This window comes from Aspergillus costaricaensis (assembly GCF_003184835.1).
Source record: "Aspergillus costaricaensis CBS 115574 unplaced genomic scaffold BO79scaffold_26, whole genome shotgun sequence".
Taxonomy (NCBI): Eukaryota; Fungi; Ascomycota; class Eurotiomycetes; order Eurotiales; family Aspergillaceae; genus Aspergillus; species Aspergillus costaricensis.
The window spans coordinates 494100-521712 of record NW_020291826.1 but is presented as its reverse complement, the minus strand read 5'-3'; the positions used below and the strand labels follow the sequence as shown (position 1 = coordinate 521712).

At 38.0% G+C, this 27613-nt stretch overlaps 10 protein-coding genes across 10 annotated transcripts; 6 read left to right on the top strand and 4 right to left on the bottom strand.

Moving 5' to 3' along the window:
• Nucleotides 1–291: 291 nt before the first annotated feature.
• Nucleotides 292–2239, bottom strand: BO79DRAFT_271161 (putative amino acid transporter; the record flags this gene model as incomplete). Its single annotated transcript, XM_025687341.1, has 10 exons — nt 292–375; nt 438–553; nt 624–651; nt 714–911; nt 1004–1218; nt 1264–1407; nt 1482–1813; nt 1870–1942; nt 1997–2010; nt 2067–2239. 10 exons carry the CDS (start codon nt 2237–2239, stop codon nt 292–294), a joined length of 1377 nt encoding a protein of 458 aa, XP_025537227.1.
• Nucleotides 2240–4378: 2139 nt separating this feature from the next.
• On the top strand, nt 4379–5080 carry BO79DRAFT_230785 (aspartate/glutamate racemase family protein; the record flags this gene model as incomplete). The annotated part of the gene is made up of 1 exon (XM_025684117.1): nt 4379–5080. One exon carries the CDS (start codon nt 4379–4381, stop codon nt 5078–5080), a length of 702 nt encoding a protein of 233 aa, XP_025537226.1.
• A 960-nt stretch (nt 5081–6040) lies between these two features.
• On the bottom strand, nt 6041–6609 carry BO79DRAFT_289298 (RidA family protein; the record flags this gene model as incomplete). Its single annotated transcript, XM_025688767.1, has 4 exons — nt 6041–6190; nt 6246–6419; nt 6493–6506; nt 6570–6609. The coding sequence occupies 4 exons, from the start codon at nt 6607–6609 to the stop codon at nt 6041–6043; spliced, it is 378 nt and encodes a 125-aa protein (XP_025537225.1).
• Nucleotides 6610–7445: 836 nt separating this feature from the next.
• Nucleotides 7446–7995, top strand: BO79DRAFT_257553 (uncharacterized protein; the record flags this gene model as incomplete). Its single annotated transcript, XM_025686251.1, has 2 exons — nt 7446–7470; nt 7526–7995. The coding sequence occupies 2 exons, from the start codon at nt 7446–7448 to the stop codon at nt 7993–7995; spliced, it is 495 nt and encodes a 164-aa protein (XP_025537224.1).
• Nucleotides 7996–8019: 24 nt separating this feature from the next.
• BO79DRAFT_289297 (NAD(P)/FAD-dependent oxidoreductase) lies at nt 8020–9469 on the top strand (the record flags this gene model as incomplete). Its single annotated transcript, XM_025688766.1, has 2 exons — nt 8020–9128; nt 9187–9469. 2 exons carry the CDS (start codon nt 8020–8022, stop codon nt 9467–9469), a joined length of 1392 nt encoding a protein of 463 aa, XP_025537223.1.
• A 1058-nt stretch (nt 9470–10527) lies between these two features.
• On the top strand, nt 10528–12104 carry BO79DRAFT_289296 (aldehyde dehydrogenase family protein; the record flags this gene model as incomplete). Its single annotated transcript, XM_025688765.1, has 3 exons — nt 10528–10563; nt 10612–11812; nt 11860–12104. The coding sequence occupies 3 exons, from the start codon at nt 10528–10530 to the stop codon at nt 12075–12077; spliced, it is 1455 nt and encodes a 484-aa protein (XP_025537222.1). The 3' UTR covers nt 12078–12104.
• A 162-nt stretch (nt 12105–12266) lies between these two features.
• Nucleotides 12267–13562, bottom strand: BO79DRAFT_153924 (tryptophan synthase beta subunit-like PLP-dependent enzyme; the record flags this gene model as incomplete). Its single annotated transcript, XM_025678737.1, has 1 exon — nt 12267–13562. The coding sequence occupies one exon, from the start codon at nt 13560–13562 to the stop codon at nt 12267–12269; it is 1296 nt and encodes a 431-aa protein (XP_025537221.1).
• A 674-nt stretch (nt 13563–14236) lies between these two features.
• BO79DRAFT_247035 (fungal specific transcription factor domain-containing protein) lies at nt 14237–16448 on the bottom strand (the record flags this gene model as incomplete). Its single annotated transcript, XM_025685620.1, has 4 exons — nt 14237–14906; nt 14955–15470; nt 15522–16176; nt 16408–16448. 4 exons carry the CDS (start codon nt 16446–16448, stop codon nt 14262–14264), a joined length of 1857 nt encoding a protein of 618 aa, XP_025537220.1. The 3' UTR covers nt 14237–14261.
• Nucleotides 16449–17442: 994 nt separating this feature from the next.
• On the top strand, nt 17443–17742 carry BO79DRAFT_100698 (WD40 repeat domain-containing protein; the record flags this gene model as incomplete). The annotated part of the gene is made up of 1 exon (XM_025677860.1): nt 17443–17742. A coding segment is annotated over one exon (300 nt), but the record flags the coding sequence as incomplete, so codon positions are not given.
• A 9052-nt stretch (nt 17743–26794) lies between these two features.
• Nucleotides 26795–26989, top strand: BO79DRAFT_153913 (uncharacterized protein; the record flags this gene model as incomplete). Its single annotated transcript, XM_025678736.1, has 1 exon — nt 26795–26989. A coding segment is annotated over one exon (195 nt), but the record flags the coding sequence as incomplete, so codon positions are not given.
• Nucleotides 26990–27613: the final 624 nt, after the last annotated feature.

The following is a 27613-nucleotide window of genomic DNA, read 5'->3' as shown; positions in this document are numbered from 1 at the left end:
ATCACGTCTCCTTGTAAATGACAACCCCGAAGAGCCCAAAGATTAACTGATCAGTCTACGCGGCAACCTGATCTCTTTCCCAGGAGTACCAATAATTGAAGACAGGGGTATAAGTTTAACCCTCTTCTTTGTCAATAGATCGCAACAATTCCCCTTGATCTATTGTCCACGTGCATCACCGCCTAATCTAAATTATTTTCTGTTTCTTGACAGCTGTCTGTCGGCAACACTGAGATTCCATTATAGCACGACTCTTCCTATAATACCCCACTAGTCGCAAAGCTCAAGCAATTAAATATTGCTAGAGCAAGCCCAGCTTCCATGGGATGAGCCTTCTTTTATAGCTCGTCCTGACACATAGAGACCCATGCCGCACTAAACGCAGTTCACTGGTCAGTTTATCACTAGAGAACAGCATAGGCGACACATTCGCTTACAATTGCAAACGCGATGCCAATTATGGCTATATTGACCATCGTCAAGAATATTTTCGAAGCCGATGCGTTGTAACTTCCTCGATTCATAGATAGCCAGAAAATCGCAGGGAGTCCGTCTATTCCGGAAAAGAGTCAGTGCCCCTAATTCGTTTGTCAACTCAAAGTTGAGGGGTGTCGTTGGCTCACAGCTGAAGATACTTCCAAATAAGGAGCTCTGTGAAAGATTATCAATCGTCAATAATCATGAAGGCTGTTAAAATATGAGAATAGACCTACCACTAGACTGAGCAGATCGTTGAATGCCGGGATTGATTCGGCAATAATCCATGCAATGGTCCATATAATTAGAGCGATACCAACCCAAAAGCCCACTGATACGAAACTCCGTTCATGCATACGGTCAGATCCGCGATACATACGGACGTAAACATATTTTGAAGCGACGTGACCGAATACCACGCCAGAAATAATCACCTGTTATCCAGGGCAGATTAGTTCACTGGGATAAAGCTTCTGACAAGAGTAAGATCCATAAGGATTTGGAAAACAGAGAAAGCAAAACACACCGTCGGAATTGCAAGACCGTACGCGACCTTTCTCATCAAAGGGCCTGCTGATGAAAGGGCTGGAGACTGAACATCACGTCCAACGTATCTATAGATGAGAAGACCGGTAATTAGATACATGGCTGTGTCGACGATCTGGAGCATCGCCAGAGATTTTGGGAATGTGTGTGGCTCCTCCATCTCAGAAATGAACCCAAAGAAAGCAACATGAGCGACTGAATTGTTAGTTACGGCATTAATCCGCGAAGAATGAGTCTCACTGTAAGCAAAAATAATATTGGTGACAGCCAAGAAAGCCTTGTAAAAACTGACTTCACGGACAGAGTCGAGAGCAACCGGCTCCTTGGCTTCAATACCCGTTGCGATAATGGTGGCGATGGTAGCAACCAGAATACTGAGGAAAGCTAGAAGAAAAGAAAGTTCAGCTGCGATCTTTGAAAAGACAAAACCCCCCAATTTGAGGCATTTGAGTTCCTACATGCGATCGACATCCACACGACCTTTTCCATGGTGCGTGGCAGGGCGCAGAGAAAGCAGATAAACAACCCAATCAAACCAAATACTATGCTGCAGGTTCTGTGATTTGTCAGGGTATTCATCAATATCGTGAAAGTAACGATATGGGATCCCATGATGAAGATTAGAAGTAATAATTGCCCGATCCCAATAATCTCTCGTCCGATAGGGTCGAAGAGAACATGGCCAGCATCCGCCATACTGTGTACCCAAGGGTGACGTATCTTGAATTGTCCGATGATAATTCCAGTGTACCATGACAAAGCAGAGATGAAGACGACCAAGCCGGCAAACCTGGAACGCGGCTTAGTATTCGATCTCGATAGGGGGGTTAGCTCGAAGAAACGTACGGTACCATTCCAAGCGTCGCAACTGCAGATGGCAGAGAAAGAATGCCTAGAGATATGTTCTCCGCAACCATCACTATAGCCAGCTCGGTTAGAACATATAAATACCAGCGATTTGATGTAGACTGACGCGTGCCACATTGCCTGTATAAAATCAGAATGTCGTCCCTGGGAGGAAGAGGGTTGGAAATGTCATTTACCACCACTTCATTGTACGGTACTTGACTTCAGCCGTTTCTTCATTTCCAAATGGGTCATTGTCGGTGTTGATATCAGGCTGATTCTGGTTTTTCTTCTTGATTCCGTCCAAATCATGCTCATGTCCAAATTCCAGGTCCGCTGCCTGTTGATGAGATTGATCCGAAGTAAGCATGTTTTTTGCTTGGAACCCAAATCAGATCCTTTTGTGGGGGGGGGGGGGGGCGGTAGAGAGATATGTAATTAATTTCAAAAGTGATGACGGGACGAAGAACTTTGCTTCAACCATGAATTAGCCCAGAAAGCTTGAAGACAAATGATATGAAAATATATATGTCTTGGTGTCTTCTCAGAGGCCGGATGGAACCGTCCAGTTGTTTATATCTTGTCCATCGGGACACATGAGCAGCATGGCGCCTAGATTTCCCCGCATGATTAGGTACCCACAATGGACGCCCTTGGCTAGAGTCTCATGTTCCCTCACTGGTATTGTCCAATCAACAATTTGTTACGAGGTTGCCACCTGAAGTAGACCTAGACACAAGCGGCAGTTCGCCCACAAAATGCGTACCGGCTAACTCGGGAATCATGATACAAGAGATGCCTCTCAATATCCGAGATATCCCGTGCATATCTGTCTGAATTCAAAGATGGTACACAATCTAAATTTCTCAAATCAGCGGCGCCCTCGCTGGCTTAGTGGTGTTTATCAACGATTATGCCTTAATTCAGGGTAAGGGGTTATCATGAATATCGCAATCCACCTTCAGCTATCTTATTGGACTTTGTAAAAATAAACGAGCCAGCCAGTCAATGAAATGTTTAAGCTCATTTTGGAGTCAAACGCAGTGACTGGTTTCCACCCAAAAATCCTCCAGCTAGTCTGCATTGAATTACATTGAAGGGAGGGTTCATGAGATTTTCTGTTGAATAAAGATGGAATTTCCGAGTTGAGAAGGTATTAAAAAAAAACCATTGCTGGAAACAGTTGAGATCCCAAGCCAGGAAAAGCAAGGGATTTTTCACAGCGTTCAATCGCAGTCCTCTTCAACGTGGTTCTATCACACGGCCGTACATAAGATCGAAGGATTTCAAGTCAAAATATTGAGTTCCTCGAAATGAAAGTGTTGAGATGATTTGACTGATATGAAAGTAAATCTGGTTCTACACTCCACCCTTCGAAATGTGAATTTGAATCCCAAGCAAAGCCTTAATCAAACCCAAATATTTAATTAACGCTAGGTATAATGTTTTTTGAACTTACCAAAGCCTGATATGTGCTACTGTAAATGTCTTGCTGACTGATAGCACCCACGTGCATCATGTGCAGGCCTGATAACAATCATGCATGGATTCAACCGAGCTCAACTTGTGAATGCATTTGGTATCCCGCCTATAGCCATATATGCTTGGGATGCGGATTAAAGTGGCCGTCAATTCAGATCAACTAAAGCACCTAGGGAGTGAAGTGCCGATTCCAATAGTGTCAGTCTTAGGTATTGGGTAGTACTCAAAAGTACAAACAGCTATATAAGTTACCTCTAATTCTTAGATTGTACCTACACTACCTATCAGTCCTCTCCACAAACATGAATTTGCATTATCTAGGTTGTCCTGTGATATGGGGCCCCGCAACCACCATACCTCCAATACCACTAGCAGACACACTAGCGCCCGGGCTAACCAAAACTTCTCTTACCTATATTGATAAATTTAGTCGATTTAATAAATGATGTGATAACGATAGAGGTACGTAGCATTTTCATGTTCCCCGCGTTGTGGGATCACTAGCTTACCTCCACATCATGATCATGTTCGATATGGGTGGAGACCAATTGACTCAATATGTGATATGATTGGCTAAATATTTTCAATCCGAGCGCGCCAATCGGAAGTTGATCATTTTATGAGTAGGATCGGAGACCCAAACGGGTCGCATATACCAAATAGTATGTCATGATTCGAAGACTTATGACACCAGAAACCCTTGAATTCTGAGATTTCTTTTGCCCGTCCCATATCTAGATCCCGAGCGAGATCTCTGATTTGCTCCATAGCTGGTTTAGCGATCAAGCCAACAAACTCTCCGGTCATTGAGTTTTCCTCTGATTACATAGGTTTTTTTCCTTCAATTCGATCGGTTCCCCCGCGAGGTCTTTTTTAAAACGAAAGATAAGCAGAGGGGGTGGTCTCTTATTAACTCACACATTTCTATTACTCGGTCTACTGCGTATCCGCCAACCCAGAGTCAAACCAACCTGGCATCTCCATCTCTTTTCTCTCGCACAGGGCAATCCAAGCCCTGTTTCACGAAATGACAAAAACAGTCGGCTTAATCGGTGGGATGTCTTGGCAGACCACAGCGGTATACTACGAAGCAATCAACAGCCATGTCCGTTCTGTCCTCGGCGGCATTCACTCTGCCAGTCTGCTCATCAACTCTGTAGACTACGCCGACATTGGCCATTATGTCACCAGCGGAGACTTCAATGGTATGATAAAGATACTCTCCGATGCCGGTCAGCAGTTGCAAAACGGCGGGGCACAATCTTTGGTGTTGTGTGCAAATGTTGCCCATAAAGCTGTGGACGCTCTCGAGGACCGAACCGGCCTGCCAGTCTTACACATCGTTGATTTTACCGGGCGAGCAATCGTTGACCATGGATTTCGAAAAGTCGGGTTAATCGCAACTCGAGCTGTCATGGAGGAGGACTTCTACAAATCACGACTCGAGAAGCGATATGGACTGGAGGTGGTTGTGCCCCGCAAGGAGTTTCGCGATAAAGTTGATGGGTATATTTTCAATGATTTGAGCAAACAGCCAATTGAGGAAGAAGTGAAAGCTCAATTTGAAGCAGCTTATATCAACTTGGTGGAGGAGCACCAAGTAGATTGCATTGCACTGGCCTGCACTGAGCTCAGGCTTGTTTACAATATCGATGAGATGAGAGTGCCAGCCTTTGAGACTACCTCTCTCCATGCAAAAGGAATCGCGGAGTGGGCACTTCAGGTCTAGGAGAATGATATGTCTACTCTTATTCTCTACGTCTGTACTTGTCTTCGATTTATATTCCTGTTCCAAAGCAAAGTAGTCGTGTCATGACATGAGTGCCATGCCTGTCACTGAATGAATGTATGTTGGGACAGTAATTCTCTCCGTCGCTAGTCTGACTAGACGCGATATATCGTTTTTGGTCTAGCGGTTAGTGCGCCGACAATGTATATAATTGTTGACGGAAACGGGGCTCCTTGGTAGAATTTGCTAAATCATATTGTGTTGACTTTCTGGCTTCCGTTCTCGTACGTTTTCAGTAATTCACCTAAATAATGTCTCTTTGCATTGAATGCAAAATGATCTTATCTTTCGCCTAAAATATTTGGCGCTATGTCATGACTCCCTGCTGGTGGGCGCCAGTCTCGACAAAATGGCCCAAGGCCGAGACGAGGCTTTCCTGCGCCGTAATCAGATCACGGTCTTGGCATACGCTAATCATCCCCACGGAGCATTGCGATATTAGCCCCTTCGCAGCACGGCTTGGAGGAATTTCTATGGACTACGAACTTCCAAAACTCTGTTGTTCTGAGAAGCTTTCTCAACGCATAATCTGCCTCTTACCTCAGAATGACTGGTTTCTGTTATACCAGCCACTTAGAATATTTTTGTGTCAGAAATATAGATAGCTGAAGGCTCATACCTTCCAGATTGAGATAAAGCCATTAAGATCGAATATCTTGGTAGATGCCAACTCTATATTTCCTTGCGGGACATGCTACCACCTGCACTCTACTAGTAGACACTTGTCCCATCTACGATGGAGGATTCTGCTAATGCAAGCGGGAAGATGAAGGCTATAAAGGAAAGTCACATTATTCAGGCGATCCCTATGTACATTCGAGGCTCACGAGCTGTCAGACTTCTAAGAATTCTCAAATTGCCTAGGCCGCTCAAGCACAGCTCTGTGCTTAGTTTTGGACTTTAAGCCAAAGCAGTGACATCCATCTCGAATTCAAGGTTGAGAGGGAGTCGCGCAACCTGAACAGAGGTACGAGCCGGCTTCGAGGTAAAGAACTCGCCGAAAACCTTGTTAACAGCGTCGAAATCACGATCGATATCGGAGAAGTAGATCTGAATTTCATCATTAACTTTTATTTTTGATGACGGATTGGCACATTCCACTCACGGTGATTTTCAGAACTTTCTCGAGGCTGCTGCCAGCGGTCTCGAGCATAAGCTTGGCGTTCTGGCACATACGACGGGCCTTCTCGGTGGTGTTGTTTCCAACGGGCTTAGCAGCACTGTCGGTAGGGACCTGGCCGGCCAGGAAGACGAATCCTCCGCCACGGGTAACTTGGGACTGAAAGGCATTCAAAGTTAGGAGTTGATCTAAGAAAGAAAATTCCTATCATTGTAGGGTAATATGAGCTCACGTAAGGGCCAATGGCTATGGGATTGTTAGCAAATTCGAATTCCGAGCGCAGACAATGGATAAAATTGGATAACATACGGTGGACACCATCCTTGTTGAAGAAAGTCTCGACAGACATGATGAATAGAGAAGAGGTTGAAATTAGAGAATTTCTTGAGAAGAGAAGTAGAACAGATAAGAGTGATGAACTGGTTGATTGATGTCTCTATCTACCGAGAGCCGACTGCCTTTAAATAGACGATGCTGGACTGGTTGTGGAGTCACATCTGCGTAGCTTTTTATTGGCTACATCGCGATTTCTTGATGATAACCAGCAACGGGGTGCTCAATAATCATATCATACATAGTCTATGGATCGATTAGCATGCAGAAGGGCGATAATGGTCAGTCAACCTGGCCTGGACAAGCGGGGGATCCCCGCTCTAGCCCGAGGCTAAGGGAACCTAGATAATCATACAAAGCTAGATGTCACCGATTTGGACTCCGAAACACCATATCTCAGCAGCGGGGCAGCCTTTCGCTTTCGCCCCATGTGTCATTTGCTGATGCCACTCCGTCAGAGACTGAAGCTACCATTGGCCAGTGCGGAAGCTGTTGAATAGAACCTATGATTATTCCTTGGCCTGGGGTAGAGGACTCCACCTATGTCCATATGGGCCATTCACAATATTTACTACTACTCCCGTGGCCCATTATTACGATCACGGAAAATGCCTCATGGCAATCAAGATACTGCTCGCTCAAACATGGCATTCATGCAACCTCCGGCTGAATCCTGTGTTACCCGATCCATGATCAGCAACACGGAGAAGGCAAGTGAAATTATTCGAAAGCATCTCGGGCATTCTTTGATTGGCCTTGAACCTATAATCAAATCGCTGTCGTGGGTGCTCCCATTTTGCAGCGTCACCATAGGATAGAAATCTTCGCTACATAAAGATAAATTTGAAAAAGATGGTTGTTCCGCCGAGATACGACTGTGAGTGAATACTCAACAGTGGCATGATCTGCCAGATGACTGTATTCATTGATAGGCAGTGAATCCTTCAAAGTTCACCCGGGAGTGACCATTGCAGCAAGGCGACGAGCCAAGAGGGCGTTCGGCTGGGTGGCGAAGCGCCAACGACTCCGACGCCACGCGGAAGCGACGATCTCTGACCGTGGAGCTAGAGGACTGGGGTGCGAAACATTGTCTGTTCTCTGGATCTTTCCGAAAGCCTCGAATCTCCAGGGGGTGGTGGGTCTCGCTCCGACCCACCCATCGCCAATCCACAGAAACACCAATGCAGCACGAAGGGCGCGCAGCTTAATGCCCACCGCTGATAACGGCCGCTATCGGGCCCTCGATTCCCATTGGTTTAAGCTCTGTTTTAGCGAGGCATCGAACCGAAATCGCAAAGCGTCGGCCACACCATATCGATTGGCAGCATTGAGGCCCTCGTATATGAGTCCCGATGCTGCCAGGAATGGCAACGATAGGAACGATATTGTATTACTTTTTTGATCACCATTTTGTCTCAGGCTCATAATGTCGACTTCGTTGCCTTCTGAGATCCTCATCATTGGAGGTGGTGTTATGGGGCTAAGCACAGCCTGCGCCCTTGTCCAGCGTCCTCACTATGCCAACTCTTCCATCACCCTCCTAGATGCTGCCGCGGAGGTGCTAAATGGGCAAGGCGCGTCGGTGGACACTAGTCGTATTCTGCGCGCCGACTATGCAATCAAGTCGTACACTCGGCTTGTCTCAGAAGCTCGGGAAAAATGGCAGGACGTGTCGCCGAATGGGTGGGGTGGCCAAGGAAGATACCACGAGGCCAAACTCATCCTGACCGCACAGCCTGGGACTGAAGGGCATGTGGACGGGTATCTGGAGGAAAGTCTGGAGAACTTGAAAGAGCTTGCACGATCTGGGCAATACTCCTTCAAGCTGCAGGACCTCAAAGAGCTTCCCGACCGAGATGCGGTTGCCAGAGAAACCCTTGCTCCCGGGTCAAGTGGAGATTTTGGTTATGTCAATAATCAGTGCGGCTGGGTCAACGCTGAGGCCTGCGTCAAATACGCGCTGGAGAAGGCTCAGTACCTGGGAGGAGATCGGGTCAAAGTTCGAACAAATGCCCGAGTGAAGAGACTTCTTTACCAGACAAAGGCCAAACATCTGGGTGGCGGTATTCATTGCACCGGCGTGGAGCTGCTGGATGGTTCTCGCATGTATGCAGACCTGGTGATTGTCGCAGCGGGCGCGTGGACCCCTTCGCTGGTCGATGTCGAAGGGCGTGCCGCTGCTACAGGCCAGGTTCTAGCATATATGCCCATTAGCTCCTCCGAGCAAAAAGCCCTGGATGAGAGTCCGATCTACTTTAATGTCAGCCGAGGGATGTTCATGCTTCCTCCCCATGATAATGAAATGAAAATGGGCCGCCATGGATACGGATATCAGAACCCAACAAAGATGATGATTCCACGACCCACGCTAGATGCGCCGAATGCATCGACCGAAACCACCGTGAGCGTCCCGCGCACTGATCTGCCAATCCCCGCGGAAGCAGAGAAGGCTTGCAAAGACTTCCTCGTCGAGATGTTCCCGAGCTGGAAGGGTCGTAGCTTCTCCAAGACGCGAGTGTGCTGGTACTGCGACACGTAAGAATCCCTTCGCACATGGCTTGTTTTGCAGCTTCGAAATCTGATCACTTCACAGACCGACTGGGGACTTCCTAATCGACTATCTCCCTCATGCAAGTGGCCTCTTCGTCGCAACCGGGGATAGTGGCCATGGGTTCAAGGTTTTCCCAATCATCGGAGAGAAGATTGCAGATGCCATTGAAGGACATCTTGATTCGGAGTTGCAAGATCTGTGGCGATGGAAGCCCAATGCTCCAAGTACTTTTCAGGGGACGGACGATGGAACACGCGGTGGCAGACGTGGGATGATTTTGGAACAAGAGCGGCGAGATACCGGTCGCGTCACGGGGCGCCTTTAGGGCTGTTGAACGACAAAAAATTGTATAGCTATACGAATACCACCGGAATTTAGATCAATTCAACTCAGAGGGCTTCTCTGTTGCCATAATCAATCGCAAATAAACCGAGCTATCTCTTTTTCCCTTCCGCTCATTGTGTGAACGGAAGCTTGAGGCATTGTAGGCCTGACATGGTTCACTTCCTTCATTCCAGCTATGCAGGGAGCTTTGCGATAACACAAAGGTAAAATACGTTAAAACAATCTATAAGACTGTTGATTTTCAACATTTTATTTTCCAGTAGGCAGGCTCTTCCTGTGAGTCAATCAAGGCTTGAGGAGACCACGGATTGAAGGAAACTGAAGCAATAAGATTCAAAACCCCAGAACACAGAATCAGAGAGACAAAGTAATCTTCTATAATTAGTAAAATACAATTTCCAGCCACAGAAGGAGAAAGCGTTCGAAACAACCGGGAGATAACTGCTCATTGGCCGACCCGGACTATTCCCAGTCTGCCACTCGGGATTTGGCATTAGGCCGCATTTGTCGCTAAACGGCATCTAAAAGGTTAGTTGGGAGCTCGCCGAAGAGACATCGAAAGAAAGATAATTCCCGATTGGCTGGCTCGGACACCAGTTCCTTGCCCCAGCCAGCGTTATTCCAGTGGCTTATCTCGATCGCCGTACTGGGCGAAAACGGTACTTCATCTGCGAGCCTTGCCAGATAAGCCACTAATCACTCAAGTGCTGGCATCTTTGCCACTTTGAAAAGATTCCAGATTGGGACCCCGAATGTTTAACCTTTCGTTTGAATCGCCTTTTTTTATTGAATCCTTACCTGCGGAATCCCGAATTGTCGAGACTTTCCAACCCCACTCAGACTTGGGCTTTGATCAATGTGGAACCATTGTCATGGTCCACTATATGATATCCCGGTCCTTTCCGCAATGGTGCAGTGAGGTGTGCGACAGTCCACTTTATTAAGCCCCATTCAGCTAACTCTTGGTTCATTTGCTTTGACACTCTAAAATACGAAATATCTCAGGAATCTTGATCTTCGAAATCGAAATCTCCCAAAATGTCATTTCACAAGGAGCTTTTTATTGATGGACAGGTAGGAAACCCCACTGGTTGTTCATTTACACTCACTTACCGAATGCAGTATGCGCCGTCGAGTACAGGAGCAACAATGAGAATTTTGAACCCATACGATAACTCCGTGGCGGTGGAAGACATGCATGTTGCTAGCGAGGCCGATGTGGAGCGAGCAGTCCGAGCTGCTAAAGATGCCTTTCCTTCCTGGAAAGAAACCCCCGCCACAGTTCGAGGAAACGCAATGGTCAAATTTGCGGAACTTCTTGAGGCAGACGCAGAAAATCTCGCTCGCCTTGAAGCTATCGCCATGGGGCAGCCCATTTCGATAGCGAAGAGAATGATTCTTGCCTCAGCTGGAGTGTGGAGGTATTATGCTGGTTATGCAGGGAAAGTTGCTGGCGAAGCATACTCACCGGAAGGCGATGGGACATACAAGATCGTCCAATATGAGCCACTGGGAGTCTGTGCCGGGATTTGCGCGTGGAATGCTTCCCATATCCTGTCGGCATGGAAGATTGCACCTGCCATGGCTGCTGGAAACACCTTTGTCCTTAAATCGAGCGAGAAGTCGCCGATCTCTCTCGCACAGTACGGGGCTTTAATCCAGCGTGCGGGCTTCCCTGCAGGTGTGATTAATATTCTTACAGGAGATGGAAAAATCGGAGCGCTACTTTCCAGTCACATGGAGATTTCCAAAATTGCCTTCACTGGATCAACTGCTGCCGGGCGTGCGGTTCAGATCGCGGCGGCCAACTCCAACCTCAAAAAGGTCACACTGGAGCTCGGAGGGAAATCACCTGCGTTGGTGTTCGACGATGCCGATGTTCCAAACGCAGTTATCCATTGCTGCGACGGCTTTCTTCGAAACTCGGGACAGATTTGCTTCGCCTCATCCCGGGTTTTAGTGCACGCAAATATTGCCGTTAAATTTATGAAGAAGCTTCGGACGGCATTTGAAGAGGCAGCCCAGAGAATGGGAGATCCACAGCTTCTTGGAACCGATTTCGGTCCATTGGCAGACCAACTACACTTCAACCATGTCATGGAACTCCTTCATCATGGCGAACAAGAAGGCCTCGAGGCGCTTGTCGGGGGTGAACAGCAGGGGACTAAAGGGTTGTTTGTCCAACCAACTGTGCTACTTGGACCCGACCGGAACAGTAAACTCTGGAAAGAAGAAATATTTGGTCCAGTCATTGTCCTCAAAACATTCAGAACTGAGGAAGAGGCTATCGAGCTCGCAAATGATACACCATATGGTTTGGGTTGTAGGCACCATCTTCCTGTCACTGTGGCCCCGGCTAACCATTCTTAGCGAGCATTTACACGTCGGATATTGGCCAGGCACTTCGTGTAGCGGGAAAAGTCCAGGCCGGAGCTGTTGGCATCAACGGTGCATTTGCTACGAGTCAACATACCCCCTTTGGTGGTTGGAAGCAAAGTGGATACGGTCGCGAACTAGGGCTTGAGGGCATCAAGAACTACCTCCAGTCGAAGACCATTCATGTCAATATGAATGTTACCAAGAGATAGCTTAGAAGCTCCTTTGAAGATGGAGTAGACTTTGTCTGAGTAATTTACGCACTCGAAAATATTCTACGTCAACTGCTGAAAGGGGTTGACGGATATTCTTGCTCACAAAATCAAGTCATAATAGTGTCTTAGATTCATTTTTTTCAATTCTAATTAAATTTATGGCTGAGCGTAAATAAAGGATATTAATCAGGATAAGTCAGTGCAAGCCTTAGCATGGAAACGATCCTGGGCCTCAAAAACGGTAGTGGGTGATTTGCCCACGAGAGACTCGTATATATCGGGGTCGGTTGCGCCCTCCAAGCCGAAGATGATGACTTGACTGTTCTCGTCTAGGCCCAGACTTTCACGAAGGCTCGAATTTGAGACTGATTCCAGCAGCACACCCATACTGGCAGCTGACGACTCACCACAGACGACGGGAATATCACCCTCATCACCATTAGCCAACGCCTTCATACCCTCCACTGCAATGGAATCAGGAACCGCGAGGAAGTCACTAGCCAACCAGTTGAGGAGTTTCCACGCGGCTGGAGATGGTGCACGACAAGCCAGACCGGCCATCAGCGTACAAAGCGTGCCTTTGGACTGATAAGCCGTGCCATTCTTCGCACTCTGCAGGAGACAATCTGCCTCCAACGGCTCAACAACGACAAAGCGTGGCAGTTGAGCAGGTGTGTTCTTGTCACCACGAAGATGGGTGTAGAAGCCTTGAAAAATAGCAGCCGCAATACTACCAACACCACCGCACACAAAAACATGAGAGATGCGATCAAGTTGAGGGATCAGTGCAATCGCCTCTTCGAGGACAACCATGTAGGCGTTCATGACGTGCTGAGGTACGTCGTTGTCGAAGTCCGACCACGAAGTGCTGCTGACAAAGTACCAGCCATTCATGCGAGCATCCTCTTTAGCTCGAGCGACTGAAGTCTCGTATTCCCCGTTGATTCGAATTACAATTGCACCCAAGTCCATCATACGCTTGGCACGACCGTCGCTGACATGGTTGTGAATGTAGTCAACGCAGTGACAGCCGAAAGTCTTAGCACCATATGCTAACCCACGACCTTGATTACCGTCCGTTGCAACGCAAACGGTGACAGAATTTGTGATATCGCGGTATTTGTCGGTGCGAAGCTCGGCTGCCGAAGGCCAGACACCCTTTTTCGCATGTACTTCCTCTGCCAGGATCCTATACACTGAATAAGGTGCACCCAGCGCCTTAAAAGAACCCATCCCTGTTCCAAAACGTTTGCTTTCGTCTTTGACAAAGATTTCCCGGACTCCCAGTTTGTGCGCAAGGTTAGGGAGAGCGCGCAGGGGCTGTATGGTGTATTCTGGCCAGGTGCGGATTTCGTCAACAGCGGGCATCCAATTGGAAAGATTCCGCATACAGACAGCGGCAGTGGCCTCCGCCTGTGATGACAAGCGTTCCGTATTGTGGTGATATGAGTACTGCATTTTGACTAGTCGAGAAATCCGCATTGAGGAGGCCTTTGCTTCATCCACTTACCTGTGCCAGAGATATCGTTGTTTTATACTGCCCTTGTGAACTGGGTCGGCTAAATATCAATATCTCTCTTTAGTATTCAGATCAGTTATGTTCTATCACTCTCCACCTCAATTCGCTCCTCTCCACCGCTTCGGCCTCCCAGTTAGGGTCCCGGGCGGCATTCAACTTGCCAAGCCTCGCTGGCAAGCAGAAGGGGAATCTTGATATTACAAAGACCCACTAGAGACTGTGAAAATTTTGGTTCATCGGAAAACACCACTTCGATTCGCTTGATATCATACTAGTTCATACCATTATCAATCACCTTGTTGTCTGTCCCTGCTATATACGGCCCGGGCGGCACCTTCGTTCCAGACGAACCCACACGTGCAAGATCAGCCTGCATCAGCGGGTTCCACAATTCTATTCCGGACCCATCAACGATGGTCTCGGGATCAGCTCACCTACGCCGTGATTGGCTGTTTTGTCTCCGTCCCGGGTCGACCAATGAAATTCCACGTGCCCGACAACGAACCTACCTTATGCTGCCATAAGGGGTACATTACAAGATTGGGTGAGGCAATAAGATACTCGAACGTATTGTACAGAGTCCAATCAAAGATTTCACACTCGTGAAACTCAAGCCAGTTATTTTGCTCATTGATCTGTCACAAATGGCGAATTTAGGTCCATCAAAAAATATCACCTGTGGGCCAGTACAGCCCTTCCTGTCCAGTATGATCCCAAAACGCATTCAGCTGAGTCAAACTTTGTTCACTTTGGAGAAATGCCTCAATTGAAGGTTCTGCTAATGCCATGTCTGATGTCATCAAATATCGTGGCTGCAGGAAATGCTCTTCTTGAGTCGGGTAGGTGGTGGCGCTTGTGATATCGTGTTGGAAGCTTTGCGCTTCTGTACCTGGTAAGCCAGACCAGAATGAGCGAATATCTGCGTTCAGCTCTTCAACATGTCGACAGAATTCCATGGCAGTAAAACTCCCCGAGTCACGTAGCTTTTCAAGGAGTTCACCGGCGAACTCAAAATCCTCATAGTCCTTAGCGCCACCAGGACCACCGAGAAGACAAGAAATAGCCAGAACTGTAGCTGCGGAAAAGAGATTCCGGGTGTTAAAGTAGTCAAAGGTTCCGAAATTCCCTTCAATCCAAGATTCGACAATGGTAGAATAGGAGTGCCGAGCACACCTGATGCAGGCTTCTGCTAGACTTTGAACGTTGCTTGAAACGATTTGATCCGTTTCAGTGGGAGTTTCCCGATTTGAGTCTTTGTGCATTCGGAGTTTGTGAAGCAAAACGGGCCGTGTCGCAAGAATAACAGACTGCATCGGTCAGACGGGCCACAACTCCGGGAGATGAGATGGAAATACCTGATTGAAAGTGAGGTGGAGAGACTGAATTGGTCGTGGTTTCAAATGTGACGGTTGTGTACCCATCTGGATGTCCCTTGGTAGATCATTTAACCATTGCTTGAGGTCCCGAAGGGCATATTGCACCCGTTGCAAGAATGACTCCTTTTTTTGCCTGCGATCGTAGACGGACTCTACTGTTTTTCTTGTAATTCTTGCCAGGTGCACCCTTGCCAAAAACCACTCCGTATGTGCGAAATCACTCTGTCGTTCATGTGCTACGTCTGGGGTAAATGAGAGATCGACAAAGATGTCATTGTCTGAAATAGACACCAGTTGGCTGCTGATAGATGCACATAAATGATCCAGCACATATGATGTCCACCACAGACGTTTGATATGCTCTTTCAGCTCAGGGTCATTCAAATGAGGATTGGGAAAGTCGAAATGCAGCCCCATAACAACAGCACGGCGAATGGCTGAGCTTGCTAAGAAGTATGCTGAATGACGTCTATTGATACAAAGAGCGTATAGGCACTTTATAATTGTTAGAGGCGCTACCTTGAGGCTGCGAAATAGACGGCTCACCAAGATCAATGAAACCTCAATTGAGTCCAAAGAAGGTCGTTCTTCGAGCAGCCCATGAGCCCGACTGGCATGACTGCAGTACGCAAGGCCAGCTATTTGGGCTTCCTGATTCTGGAAACGGTTCGAGTGAAGCTCCCCTAGGGCAAGAAGTGCAAAGATTTTGCAGGTCGAAAGTGAATCGAGTGATTGGGGTGCATGGAGATATTTCTCTAACAGAGCACAAACAAGGCTTTTGCGAACAATATGGAACGATCCCTCCAAATATTCTAAAGCGACTCGGAGGAGAAATCGAGCACGGGAGGGTTGAGGTTGGGGAATTTCGGTCTTCGCAAGCTCTAAAATCTGGTCATGGCCCGGATATGTGACACGGGGGATATGGCTCAGAGTCTTGCCTGTGATGAGTTGGCGAAGACGGGTTGCAAACACAGCATCGGCAACTTCTCCTATTAGAATAGGGACCTTGGAGGAATGAACAGGCAGAAACCATGGTTGTTCATCCAGGAGAGGGTTCTGGGACGGCTGGGAAGCTTCATCGATAGCGTCAAGAGGTTGATCAAAGTCGATCACGGAGTTGTTTATTTCAGCAGCCTGTTCAGAGACTCGGTGATCACGAGCTTTCAATTGCTCAATCTCACGCAATAAACCTTCGACATAACTAGTGGCCTGATTAGTGTAAGCTTGGAATGATAGTAGAGGAAACCCAACCTCTGGTTCACTTTGATCTGCCGATCACGTTTTGGATACGTGCAATCGTCTACACATTCCAACTGAACGCAATTCCGACAAGGTTGGCCACCTGAGCATCTAACTTTTCTGGTGTGGCATTTTCGACAGCTGGCAAGGTTCAGCGATACAATGACTGTGACGGTGACGACTCAGGACGAACGCTATCGGTTTCGCCCGTATTAACTGGGGTGCTTGACTCATGTTGCTAGGTCTTATATTCCTCAGATGGGCGTCTTGCAGGCGAGTAAAGGCTCGTGCACCGGACGTTGCGGATGCACCGTCGGCACTCCTTCAGGTTGATGCGGGGATGAATACGGAGCCGGAAAATCAATTCTCCTGTGTGACTATATCACGTCGAGGCCATGTTTGTGTGATTCCAAGTCGCGTCTATTCCCTCCCTTGAATGTCTTTCTTGTGAGAATCCGTAACCATCATTCCAAGCCCCTATCCAGCCTCATGTTTCGAGCAAAATTCCACACAGAGCTATGTACACATTACAGAATGCGGGTGCTGCTTGAGATGAAGTCTACGGAGCCAGTGATTTGTCATCAATCATGATCATGACTCGATCCATCTAACTAGTTATCTGATAGTTCCTCTTTCCTTGCAAGTCTTTCATACGTTTCAAGGTCCCGTTCGCTGTTCAGCGGATGATCTATTGAGTCGACGAGGCGTTCAAGGCGCGCAACTGTCCGGAAATAGGGGAGAATGTTCATTCGTTGCTTGGAGGTAGCTGCAAATTGAATCGTATATTTCCTGCTGCACAGCTGCACAATCATTTCATGAAAGAAGGAGAGCGCGGCAAGAATTCCCTTAGGAGCTGGGATCTTTCCGTTTCGTGAGAACAAGACGGGGTTCTCCCCACACGCAACGGGTGGGAGAGTAAGTTAGAGGAGGCTTGAAGATGTTTTATCAGGAAAGTCTTTCGAGTAAACTACCTGTTTTGCGCTTCGGTTTGTCGTCTCTCTCCCTCAGCCCGTGTCCTCAAATTGTTTCCTCTTTCGAACGATTCCTTGTAATTGGATGAGTTGCTTTGATCATGAGCTTTCCAAACAAAGTATTGCAGCGGCGTTGTTACCATCTCAATACCATTGAAGTAGCGAAGGGGTAGGCCGGGGCTTGGGGACCGGACAAACTTACTGACCGAGGTCTCAGGGTCGTTTCTGACGGTCGATGACTTGCGACTCAGTTGTAGATCGCCTCTGGCTCGCGGGATCTGACCGTCAAGCTTTGGGATGCCACGATGGGTGAGTGTCAGAAGACACTGGCTGGCCACTCCCACTATGTCACCGCCGTGGCCTTCTCTCCGGGTGGAAAGCAGATCGCCTCTGGCTCGTGGGATCAGACCGTCAAGCTTTGGGATGCCACGACGGGTGAGTGTCAGAAGACACTCGCTGGCCACTCCGGCTCGGTCACTACCGTGGCCTTCTCTCCGGACGGGAAGCAGATTGCCTCTGGCTCGGACGACAAGACCGTCAAGCTTTGGGACATTGCCAAATCCCTGAAAGCCTCAAAACACCTTGGGCAAACTTTTGCCAGTCGCTTGAAGTTCCGTTCATGGCAGGAAATCAAGACATCAGAATGGATACGCACCATCAAATTCTCAGGAGACAGCCGATATCTGACAACCAACATTGGTACAATCAAGCTCGTAAACCCCGCGGATAGGCAGACGACTACCTTTGAGTCAGTACAGGATATCTATGTCAGAAATCAGTGGATATGCTATGTGGACATGCCTCTCGTTCGGATACCATCAGATTTTACCCCATCATGTGCTGATGCACAAGGCGATCAATTGACTATTGGATTTGAAAATGGTCGAGTTTTGTGCTTTAACATCGACCAAATTAGCTTGCAGTCCAATAATGGGAAATCACTCTAGACTGCTAAATCATCAAAAACGGCATTTTTTGTTTACAGTACTGCACCCGGGCTTTGACCACTGACGTTGTAATTGTGCCTATTTTCTAATATCTACTAAATGTCAAGGAAAAATATAGATTCCTCCAAGCTTGACCCATCTGTTCAGTCGCCAGAGATAATATACTTGCCTTGGGACACGCATTAGAACAGGTTTCCTTCAAATGATATTGCACATAGTAGGTGTCAATCATGTGCATTCCCTTCCTCCCTCTATTTTCTTATCTCTTTGTAAAGAAGGGCCTGGGAGAAGAACGCACTTGATAGGGCTCAACTCCACAAGGTTCCAAAATCCATATAGTAAGCCAGTCCATTACGTCGTGATTCCCTGGAGTTCCATATTGTCAAATCAACGGCTAGATCTGGAAGTTAAAGCGGGTAATTGTGCCTTTCTGCCCACCCAAAGCGGGAAGCGCTTTGGGAAGCGCTTTGGGTGGGCAGAAAGGCACAGATAAAAGGGAAATCATCCTCCACTGAAGGGCATCCATCGTCTTAAAAGTGGGTCCAAAAGGTGGCGGTAAGTTCCAGGCCGCAAGTCTTGCCTATTAACTTGACCCGAGATGGACCCCAGGGAAACACCAGACCCTCTGCAATGAAGCAACGAGGGATGGAGGAGGGAAGTTGACACCTTGCCAACGGTCACTAGTTTGCTCGGTTTGCATGGAGCCTTCTAGTTAGGGATGGTTAGTGAAATTTCAAGTGTATGAAATTTCACAAATTTTGGCTGAAATTGAAGTGAGATTTTTGAAATTGAAATCCACACCAGCTTTATTAGGCAAATCTAACTTAATAAGGAAAGGAATATGCAGATCAAAACTGAAATTGAAATCGATATTTTGAAACCATTTCGAAATGGGTTGGCCAATTTCGAAATTACACCATCCCTACTTCTAGTTGTCCATGCCCTGTGAAAAGGGCTAGGCCCTGTCAGCCATCTGGAATCGGAACATCTATGTTCTAATCTATTTGGTTCTAGATCTTGACCTGGAAATATCTATAAAAAAAATAGAAATCTCTAAAGTAAATAAAGAAGTTTATCAGAGTTATAAAGAAAAACTTTTAGAAGAGTTATCTATAAGAAGAACTAATCTATTTATAAATTAAATAATTTTTTCTTTAATAAATTTAATTTTTTTATTAATTATTATATTTTATATAGTCCTTCCGGCTTCTTAGTTTATTATAATTTTAAATTTATTTTTTTTTAAAGTATCTATCAGATAACAGACTGGTAATATATAATAATTATAATAAATTAATAAATATTTTTAGTTATTATAGAGGTACTACCCAAGCTGATATTATTAACTAGTTAATTAAATATATTAAAGAACTAATAATCTAGAGTATAAAAATATAATATATTATTTTCTAATAAAGTATAATAATAGATAATAAGATTAGAGCTAGTCTTAAATAAATTAAGTAATTTATTAATATCTAACTTCTATCTTCTCAGGTATTTATTATAGTATTTTTATCTATATTAATATTAATATCAATATTAATACTAGCTTAAGATTTAATTAATATAAAAAAATTAAAGTTACCAACACCTGTAAGCTTTAATAAAAAAAATAAAAATAAATTCCTGAGTTGGCTTAATAGTATATAAATAAAAATCAAGATTAACTAATAATTTATTAATATACTAACTAAATAAATCTAGTATATATTTATATTTTTAGACAGAAAGATTAAAGTAAAAATTAATTTATAAATAAAAATTAATTATAAGACTTTATTCTTCTCAGCTACAGTTTTAATTAATTATTTTAAATTAATTTATAAGAATTTAATTTAATAAAAAAAAGTTATCAGCAAGCTGTCTATTTTTAAATAAGAAAATTAAATAATTAATAATTTTTTAATAAAAATTAATAGCCTGCTAATCAAGGCCGGAGAATATAACTAAAAAAACTTAAATAAAAAAAATCTTTTATATTAAGTCCTGAATAACAACATCTGCTAATAAATAATAAATATTAAATAAAAATTAGATTTTAAAAATTTTTATTAATAAATTAAACAGGTAACTAATAAACTTATAAAAATAAACTAATTTTTAAGAAAATAATTAAAATATTTTAATATCTAAATAAGTAGCGCTCTTAAGAAAGTAATTATAAATAATATTATAAATTAAAAATTTATAACAGCAAGTACAGGACCTGCTTAATAAGTTTAATAAATATTAAAAAAAATATTAGTTAAATACCGCGAGACAGGATTCTGCTTATATTATAGATTTTTAAAATATTATATTATTAGATACTTTTATCTACTATTATAATATTTTTAAGACTTAAAGAGTAAAATCTATTAAACTTTATTTAAAGATAATCTAGTTAGTAAAGCCAGCTAAATATTAAAAAGCTTAATTATTTAATAAATTCCAGTCCTGGAAAAAATATAGCTTCTCTAGATTATTATCTAGAAGAATATATATTAGTTAATTATAATTATAAAGAATTTAAGAAAGAGATTTAAAAATTTAAAAATTATTATATCTTTTCTACATTAGAATTAGTTAATAAAATTTATTTTATAAATACTTTAATTAATATTAACTATATATTTTACAGGATAATCAGCCAGAATTTTATAAATAAAAATAAACTAGAGTATATTTCTATCAAATCCTGAAATATTAAAGAATTCAAGAAGAAAGAAGCCTGTATAACTGAATTAATAAAAATATTATTAAATATAGATAAAAATTTATAAAAGTATATATATCTCTATATTCTATTATATATATATAAATATAATATTATATTAAGACTTCCATGGATAAAATATTAGAATATAATATTTTAAATTAAAAATTTTATATTTAATATCTAGAGCACAGAAGTAGAAATATAATATAAGTAAAAATAAAATTATTTTTTAATATTATTTATAATCTTTACCAACGCGTGGTACACTTAGAAGAATTAAAAAAAAAAAAAAAATTTAATAAAATTATTTATAATAAGCCTGGTAGATATTAATAAAGTCTTTTATAAATTTAACTAGTTAAAAAATTCTATAAAAATAGAAAGTAAGCTACTAGATTTCTACTATAAGTACTTAGATATTTTTAATAAAATAATAATAAATATTTTATTATTTTATTATCTAAAAATGAACCATGCTATCAAGATAATCAAAAATATTAAAAAAAAAAAAAAAAAAATCTCTTAGAATTCTCTTTACTAGATAAATTAACTAGAACTCTTAATATTATAAAAGACTTTAATTAATTTCTTAAAAAAAAAATTTATAAAAATTAATAATTTTCCAGCAGCTGCGCCTGTGCTATTTACTTTAAAACCTAGTAATAATCTATATTTCTATATAGATTACTAAGTACTTAATTAAATAATTATAAAAAACTAATATTTCTTACTACTTATTCAAGAAACCTTTTAATATATTTTAAAGATTTACTATTATATTAAACTAGATATTATCCAGGTCTTTTACTGTATCCGGATTAAAGAAGAAGATAAATAAAAAACTGTATTTTATATTTATTTTAAATTATTTAAATAATTAGTAGTCTTATTCAGGCTTATTAATTATTTAAATATATTTTAATAATATATTAACTAGATCTTACAAGAATTTCTTAATAAATTTTACTTTATTTATATTAATAATATTCTTATCTTTATAAATAGAAACCTGGTTATATACTATATTCAGATATAATAAATATTAAAATATTTATAGAATACAGGCTTTTAAATAGATATTAATAAATATAAATTTAAGATAATTATTACAAAATATCTGGGATTTATTATTAAGATAAAGAAAGAGATTTATATAGATTCTGTTAAGATCTAGATTATATAAAATTAAAAAATATTAAAGATTATCTGTAATATTAAAATCTTTTTAAAATTTATTAACTTTTATTAATAATTCTTCAAGAACTGGAAGACCTATTTAAAACTTTTAATATAATTTATTAAAAAGAATATCAAGTTTAGCTAGATACCAGAGATCTAAAAAATATTTAAAATTTTTAAAAAGATTTTTACTACTGTTCTTGTTCTTATATATTGGGACTCTGAATAAGAAATACTAGTAAAAATTAATTTTTCTAGATAATATATAGAAGAAATACTGTTCCAGTAAGATAATTAAAAAATTCTCTATTTAATAATATATTTCTTAAAGAAAAACCTGCCCGTAGAGTATAATTACTAGATTTATAATAAAGAACTACTAATAATTATTCAAGTCCTGCAGGAATAAGAGCCAGAATTTATTAAATTTTTCTATTTTAAAATTTTTAGTAATTATTAAAATCTAAAATACTTTATAATCCAATAATAGCTTATAAAATAATAAATATATTAAGTCCAGTTCTTGAATTATTTTAACTTTATAATTAATTATTATCCAGAAATAATAAATACTTAATTAAATATTTTATCTTAAAAATTCCAGGATATGCTCAAGAAAAAAAATAAATATATTATAAATTAAAAAATCTAGTTATTTTATTCTATATCTGAAAAAGAGCTTATTTATATAATACTTATTAATAAAACTCCTGATAAAAAAATCTCTGTTAATCTAAAATCTAAAAAATTAATATTAGATAACTTATAGGAGCAAGCAGAACAGGTTAATAAAAATTTAAAAAAATATTATAAAATAGTAGCTGAAGACAGGCCTAAGCTTTTTAAATAATTAAAATTAAAAGTTTTTATTATAGAATACCAGCTGAATGTAAGTTAATACCTATTTTTCTAAAAATAAGTTTAAATTTTTAATTTAGAATTCTTATAAACTTAGATTATTTAAAAAATTTATAATAATATAATTACTGGATATCCCGGACAGGACTAGACTTATAAAATAATTATTTATTATTATTATTAACTAAATATAAGTAAAGATATCTACCAGTTCTACTATAATTATGATAACTGTAAAATTAATTATATTTAAAAAAATTATAAATAAGATTTTTTAAAATTGCTACTGATCCCTAATCAACTTTAATAAAATATTATTATTAATTTTCTGGTAGACCTTCCGGAGTCTTAAAATTATAAAAATATTATAATTATTATTAATTAGTTAATTAAAAATATTATTATTGAAGCTGTCCTGAGCATGGATATAAAAAATTTTATAAATATATTTATTTAAGTATTTTATAATTATCATAAAATATTCTAGTTAATAATTTCAGATTATAACTCTTAGTTCATAAGTAAATTATAGATAATCTTGTATAAGATACTAGATATTAAATAATATTTTTTTATTATTTATTATTTTAAAATAAATAATATAATAAAGCATTAAATTATAGTTATTAAAATCTTTTTATAATATTTTATAAACTAATAATAAATTAATTAATAAGAATTATTATCCCTGATACAGCTAATTTTAAATAATTAGAATTTTATATTAATAAAAATAAGTCTCTTCTTCTTACAGTATAGCTTTTATATAAAGTTCTTGGATTTAAATATTAAAATAAATTTTTTAAAATATAATTAAGCCAGGAATCTCTAAGAGTAAACTGAGATTATTCTCAGTAAACTCTAAGAAATCTAAGATATTATTAATTTAATAATAACAGCAGTATAAGAAATATAAGAATAATATATTAATTAATAATAAAATCCTGCTCCCTGCTATAAAGAAAATAATAAGATTTAATTAAATTTAAAAAATATTATAATTAATTAATTTAGTAAGAAATTAGACCAGCAGAATATAAAGTTTATAATATTAGAATAGATTAGAATATATATATACAGACTAGATATACTATCTAGAATTTATTTAATATTTTATATTAATTTATTTTAATCTACTGCTACAGATCCTTTACTTATCTAAAAAATAACTGATTAGTAATTGGATATTATTATTACAGAAAACAGTACTGAGAAATATATTATTAAAAAGATTATAAATAAGAAAAATATACTTTAAGAAAAATATAATTATAAAAAAATATTTCTAGTTAAATAAAAAAAATATATTAAATTTATATAAGAATTAGTAACTAAGCTTTATAATATTAAAGTCTATAAATATTAATATAATTTTATTTATTTATTTTATTTAAAGAAATCTACATCAACTCAGCTGCGTCACGGTGGGAAGAATAATAATTAAAAAAAATTAGATTTTATTAGTTATCTGGAATCAGAATATCTATATTTTAATTTATTTAGTTCTGGATCTTGATCCAGAGATATTTATAAGAAGAATAGAAATCTCTAGAATAAGTAAAGAAGTTTACTGGAGTTATAAAGAAAAATTTCTAGAAGAGTTATCTATAAGAAGGACTAATCTATTTATAAATTAGATAATTCTTTCTCTAATGAATTCAACTTCTCTACTAACTATTGTATCTTACGTAGTCCTCCCGGCTTCTTAGCCCATCACACCCTGGTTCTGGGTTGTTAGGTCCCCAGGTCGCCAGGTCATACGTATTTTTGGTTCTTACCAGTATAGGACCTGGTTATTACTAATACTGATTATTAAAAAAATGTGATAGAACAACCCAACTGTCAGAGCCTTGGGCATCGAAATGATGTATTAAGATGGTTATGAGAATCATAAGATTATTAATAATGGTTCTATATCTTATTAATACTTATAAAAATATTAATTCTTCTGTAAGAGATTACTGATCTTTTAAAGATTAATCTATTTTATAAATATAGACTACCTTTATCTTTATTAAATTAATTTATTATATTTTGTAGTAGATTTCTTATCTAGTTAATAAACTTTCTATTCTAATAAATAAATTTTATTATATTCTGATTTTTTTTTTTTTAATTATTTAAGAAAGATACCACTCCTTAAAGATAATAAAAAAAAAGATATTTAGTAATTATATTAATCCAGAATTATTATTAAATACTATTTCTACTACTAAGAAAATCTAATAATTAAAAGATCATGTTTATTAATTAGAATAGATTATTAATTTATAAAAAAGAATAACTTATTTCCAGAAAAATAATTCTCTGAATAAGATTTTTTCTAGATACTATTAATTCTTTTTTAAATTAGAAAAAGATAAAAAAGAGATTAAGTTTAAAAATATCTTCTATTTTATTTTAAATTTTAATCTTTAAAAATATTAAGAATAGATTATTAATCTAAAATATATATTTTAAAAAATTTCTAAGAAATATTTCTCTGAGAAGTATAAGATATTTATTATTATTAATTATATAGATTCTATATATAAACAGAGATAATATTATTTTATTAATAATAATAATCTAGAAATAAGATAATTTCTTAAGAAATTATAATTTTAATTTAAAAATTAGACTTTTATCCTAATCTAGAATATTATTATTTTTTAATCTAATATTATAGCTTAACTTAAATAAGCTTACTAGTAATATAATTAAAATCTAAAAAAATTTTATATTTATCTTAATATTTTAAAGTAATACTTCCCTTGTTAAACAGAGAAAGAAAAAATTTTATTATATTTTATTAAATTATTATCTAATTTTAATTATTATATTTAAGAATATGTTCCCCATCTACTAGAAAAATAAGATAAAATAATAATTATTATTATCTATTATTATAAATTATAAAGTAATAAACAGAAATATAAATAAAATAATAACTAATTTAATAATTATAAATTATATAAATATCTTCAAGGTCATCCTAATAAATTAATTAAAGAAGATATATTGAACTATAAGAAAAATCTTATTAAAAAAAATAGTAATTAATTATAATATTTTATATATAATAATATCTAGTATTTTATAAATTAATATTCTCCTAGAAACAAGAAGATTTAATCTATTAAAATCTATTAATATTCATCAGACTCTGAGGGAAAAGTAGAGAAATTAAAATAAATTCTATAATTTTAATTTTTTTATCTAAAGTAGGAACTATTTATTATTTTTATATTTTTATTTATATTTAAAATAATCTTGAAATATTTACAGACTTAGATAATTATATTAAAATAAATATTATTAATTATTAATTTATTAAGATATATTATCTTTAATATATCCTGGTTATTATATCTAGAATTAAAGCTATTAATTAAATTATTATTTTTATTTATAATATATAAAAAATTTTTATTATTATTACTGATTTGCAGGGGAGCACCTGTACTTTTAAATAATATTATATAAAAATTAATTAAGATTCTTATTTAGAAAACAGCCTGATCTTATTATTAATAATTATATTTCAAGATTTTTATATTAACTTATCAGTATAAAATTAATAATAATAATTTAATATATTATTTATTTATTTTTTATTATCTAATTTAATAAAGTAGTCTAGAATTTAATAAAAATATATATTATTATCAAGCTTCCTGAAGATATTTAGCTACTAAAAAAAAGATCTTATAATTTATCTCTAAATCTAGAAATAATCTTAATTAAATTCTAAGAGTTCTAAGATATATTTTTTATAAATTTTTTTTAATAATTTCTTTTTATAGCCCTGTAGACTATATTATTAATATTTAATTTAATAAAATATTTTCTTACAGATTTATATATCTTTTATTAGAAGCTGAACTCAAGATTTTATAAAAATATATTAAAAAGAATCTGAAACTGAGCTAAATTTAATTTTTTAAAAATCTTATAAAAGCTCTTATTCTTTTTATATTTAAAAAAAATAATAATTTATATCTTTATATAAATTACAGGAGTCTTAATAAGATTTTAATAAAGAATTATTATTCTTTATCTCTTATTTCAGAAATTCTTGATAGAATCTTAAATAATAAATATTTTTTAAAAATTAATATTAAGAATATCTACTACTGAATCTATATTAAGAAAGATAATAATTAAAAAATAGTATTTTATATCTAATATAGCTACTTTAAATATACTATTATATTATTCAGACTAACTAATATCCCTATTCCCTATAATATTCTAAAATTATATATATATAGTACTTTATAGACTTCTTAATAATTTTTATATAATATATTTTAATAATATCTTTATCTTCTTATCTGATAATAAATTTTATATAAAATATATTTATTAAGTGCTAGAAAGACTCCAAGAAGTTTAATTTTATATTAACTTATTTAAATATTTATTTTACTAATCCCAAGTTGAATTTCTAGAATATATTATTAATACTGATGGAGTATCTATAGATTTTTAATAAATAAATAATATTATTTTATAGTTAATTTCTAAAAGTTACTATAATATCCAGATCTTTCTAGGATTCTATAACTTCTACTATTAATTTATTTAAGATTATTTATAAATTATCTTATTTTTTATCTCCCTACTTTACAGAGTAGTTAATAGTTAAAAACCTGGAAAAATCTGTTTAAATTTATATAAATAGCTTGCTTTTTACTGTTTAATTATTATTTTTTAATAAATATCTTTATTAATATACTTTAATCCTATAAAATCCTGATA